Here is a 2,796-nt window from a genome sequence, read left to right as displayed (position 1 = left end):
CCAATGTCATTGTTAAGCCTACCATTCCGTGAAGACACGCCTTCATTAGGAAGGTGAGCAAATTGGACCAGCGTGTTTTTTTATTCAATCGATGATATAGATTGTAAATTAATATGCAATTGAAGCTTATTGTATTTCAAGGGTTAAATTTATATAAGCAGCTAGTATTAGTGATCCCAATGGGTCGAGATTGGGACCAGACCGGATAGCCGGTCCGGTCCTTGGTCTCGAAAATTTGAGGACCGATACTACCGGTCGGATCCTCGATTTCATACTGGGGACTGGACCCGCCCGGATCTACACACCCATAGTTATACTCATTAGTATGTCTTTGACAAATGTACATCCTCGTATATCAGAGGTGTACGGTTGCTGACCGAAACAAGAGCTGGATTACGGGGAAATTGTATTTCAGAACATCAGTTTGCAATCCAGAAAGTACAGATAAATACATAGAGAGGCGACATCCGAACACGAAGCTTTATGTAATTCCAGCGTACATTCCAAGAGCATGTGGCCGGCCATTCCTTGCAGCTCGTGAGAATTAATGAGCCGCGAGCGCAGCGCCCGCTTTCTCGGTCAAGCTTCTTGTGTACTGCTTCCTTGCCGGGTGGTCTTCCTGCGGCCGATTAAAAGACGCCCACACGGGTTCGCCAATAAACAGCCTCATCAACTGCGTTGTCAACGACATAAAATGGCGATGAATCTTTGCTGCATTGTGTCAACTCCAGGTGGTCTCACTCAATCATAGAACTAACGCATTTAACAAGATCAAATCGCTGTGGTGAGACAAAGATTCGGATACCTTGATGTAGTTGCTGGTGTCGAGAGTGAACCGGTGGTAGATTCCGGCGGGCAGGACGATGAGGTCGCCAGGCTTTACCCACATCCTAATCCAGCGGTCGTCCTTGTCTCGGATATCAAAGTATCCGCTCCCTTCTAAGAAGTAGCGTATCTCTTCATCCCCGTGTATGTGCTCCGTCCAGAAGTTCTTGAGCTTCTGCTCGTAGTCGTCCACTTTCTCCGGGCACAGATCCACCAGATCCTGAGAACATTCCGACAGAAGGAAATAGGCCAAAAAGTCGGTCTCCGATCAGCATCCTAGGGAGTGAAAGGTAACATGATAGCTTTCGGCGACCACAGGCAATGACTCCGCGATTGTCCTGATTCAGATTCACTCCTTACCATAGGAAACCAATGTTCGAGTTCAAGGTTATCCCCAGTACATTATTTGGTCCATTGTCTCGATCTACACTAAACTTAGTCTGCTCCTCGTCACATCTGTGTACCTATCTAAGTCGAATCCGTGGCCTCCCACAGTAAATCCGCTGTAGCATAATCTCTAGTTATGCCTCGCAATCCTCCATAATCAGCTCTATACTTCATTGTAAGAACGAGTTTCAAGCTTATGGGCAGTCATCTAAAAGCCTAACTTTCACCAAGTCGTCTCTCATCTAGTTAAGCACCCCACATTTCGAGTGCCTAAAAAACGGATGCACTGGGAAACGTTATGATGGATTCCGTGCTCATCATACATGCGAATCCAAGAACATGCTTCCGACGCACCAAATAATTTCTCGAGGCAAGAAGGGCGTCTGCGCGTCAGCTCACACCATGGCGCAGCAACAAGTATAGAAGCAAGCCAATCGCGATGGGGAACCTTCAAATGTTGAAACTGGAGGATAGATCGAGATTGGCATTGCGTGAATTTTGTAATTTGGCGGTGTCATGTTACGGTGACTAAGGAACTGATGCATCTAACCATACTTTCGTGGATTGCGAACTACAGGGGCTTCCTCAGCTCCTTTAAAAAGAGATCATCTCACAGACTCATCAAGTATAAGAGCTAAACAATTTCCATCCTACAATTGCAACCGAAAAAACGCAAAGATGAACATTACTGAATTGAAAATGGAGTGTGAAGATACCATGTAATTGTACCCTCTGTCCTCCCTGATCTTGCGCAGCTCCTCGTCGTTCTCATAGTCACTGGGATCCAACTTCCAGTACAGAACCCCCACATCTGCAACCACTCAAAAAGCTCTTCGACTCAGTCATCCCATCAACATCAACGAATTCGCAGAAAATGAATGCATCTTCAGAGAGAGAGAGAGAGAGAGAGAGAGAGAGAGAGAGAGAGAGGACCTGACAGGTGGTCCGAAGAGACGAACTCTGGGGGGCTGCGATGGTGAGGGAGCCTCTTGTCGCCATCGCTGTCGTCCATGAACCACGCCTGCCCCAAAATTTCACAACCCCCGCGAAGATTCAGTGCGAATCACATTCTTCTCCCGAATCCTCGCATCCTCAACTGAACATGAATTTGAGTAATCGAAGCTCACCTCAAGCGCCATTGCCGAACTGGAAACCAAGCTTCCAAGGACTCTCGTTCACCCACGGAGCAGCAGCAGAAACTCGGGGAATAAGGACAGGGACATGGACATGGCCTTACGGGAAGACCGAGGACGGACCTCGCCATATCCGGGAATGAGATCAACCAATCACCGCCTGCCACGTGTGCGTTCGGATTGTCACTTGTACACGCATGCACATGTATAACATATGATTGGATCATTGGTGTATGTCGTGATTTCTTGTTCTATTCTTTAAGAATTTTTTTTCCCTGAACGTTGGAGTATGTGTGAGTGATTCGTGGCTCTTTCCTTCTTTTCTTCTTCAATATTTTACTTTTCACTCTCTAATGAAAAAGCCGAAAACCAATGGTAAAGAGTATAATGCACATTTGAGTCTAATTTGCTCTAGTAACTTGAAAAGAAAAAAGAGAGGCTTAAGTTGAAA

General features: G+C 46.3%; 1 protein-coding gene across 3 annotated transcripts; it reads right to left on the bottom strand.

The window, feature by feature from the left end:
• Window positions 1-365: 365 nt before the first annotated feature.
• Window positions 366-2,432, bottom strand: LOC115743132 (1,2-dihydroxy-3-keto-5-methylthiopentene dioxygenase 1-like). Of its 3 annotated transcripts, none has more exons than XM_048281277.1 (6): window positions 2,340-2,432; window positions 2,146-2,233; window positions 1,929-2,023; window positions 806-1,045; window positions 509-673; window positions 366-477 (listed from the first exon to the last, which is right to left on the bottom strand). In XM_048281277.1, the coding sequence occupies exons 1-5, from the start codon at window positions 2,349-2,351 to the stop codon at window positions 545-547; spliced, it is 564 nt and encodes a 187-aa protein (XP_048137234.1). In that variant the 5' UTR covers window positions 2,352-2,432; the 3' UTR covers window positions 366-477; window positions 509-544. The 3 variants fall into 3 exon arrangements, with proteins under 3 accessions (XP_048137234.1, XP_048137233.1, XP_030533640.1); XM_048281276.1 differs by having other exon boundaries at window positions 375-482; window positions 514-673; XM_030677780.2 differs by having other exon boundaries at window positions 375-673; window positions 2,340-2,431.
• Between the last annotated feature and the right edge of the window lie 364 nt (window positions 2,433-2,796).

The sequence above is a fragment of the Rhodamnia argentea genome, chromosome 6 (genome assembly GCF_020921035.1).
Source record: "Rhodamnia argentea isolate NSW1041297 chromosome 6, ASM2092103v1, whole genome shotgun sequence".
Lineage (NCBI taxonomy): Eukaryota > Viridiplantae > Streptophyta > Magnoliopsida > Myrtales > Myrtaceae > Rhodamnia > Rhodamnia argentea.
Note: the sequence above shows the minus strand (reverse complement) of the source record. Positions and strands in the feature narration are given on the sequence as shown.

What these genes read in the sequence shown, in the direction of transcription:
- LOC115743132 (XM_048281277.1), bottom strand. An exon ending in CTCTTCGGACCACCTGTCAG is followed by an intron (nt 2,024 to 2,145) that starts GTCCTCTCTCTC and finishes GAGTGGTTGCAG; the next exon opens with ATGTGGGGGTTCTGTACTGG. An exon ending in ACACCAGCAACTACATCAAG is followed by an intron (nt 674 to 805) that starts GTATCCGAATCT and finishes TTGACAACGCAG; the next exon opens with TTGATGAGGCTGTTTATTGG.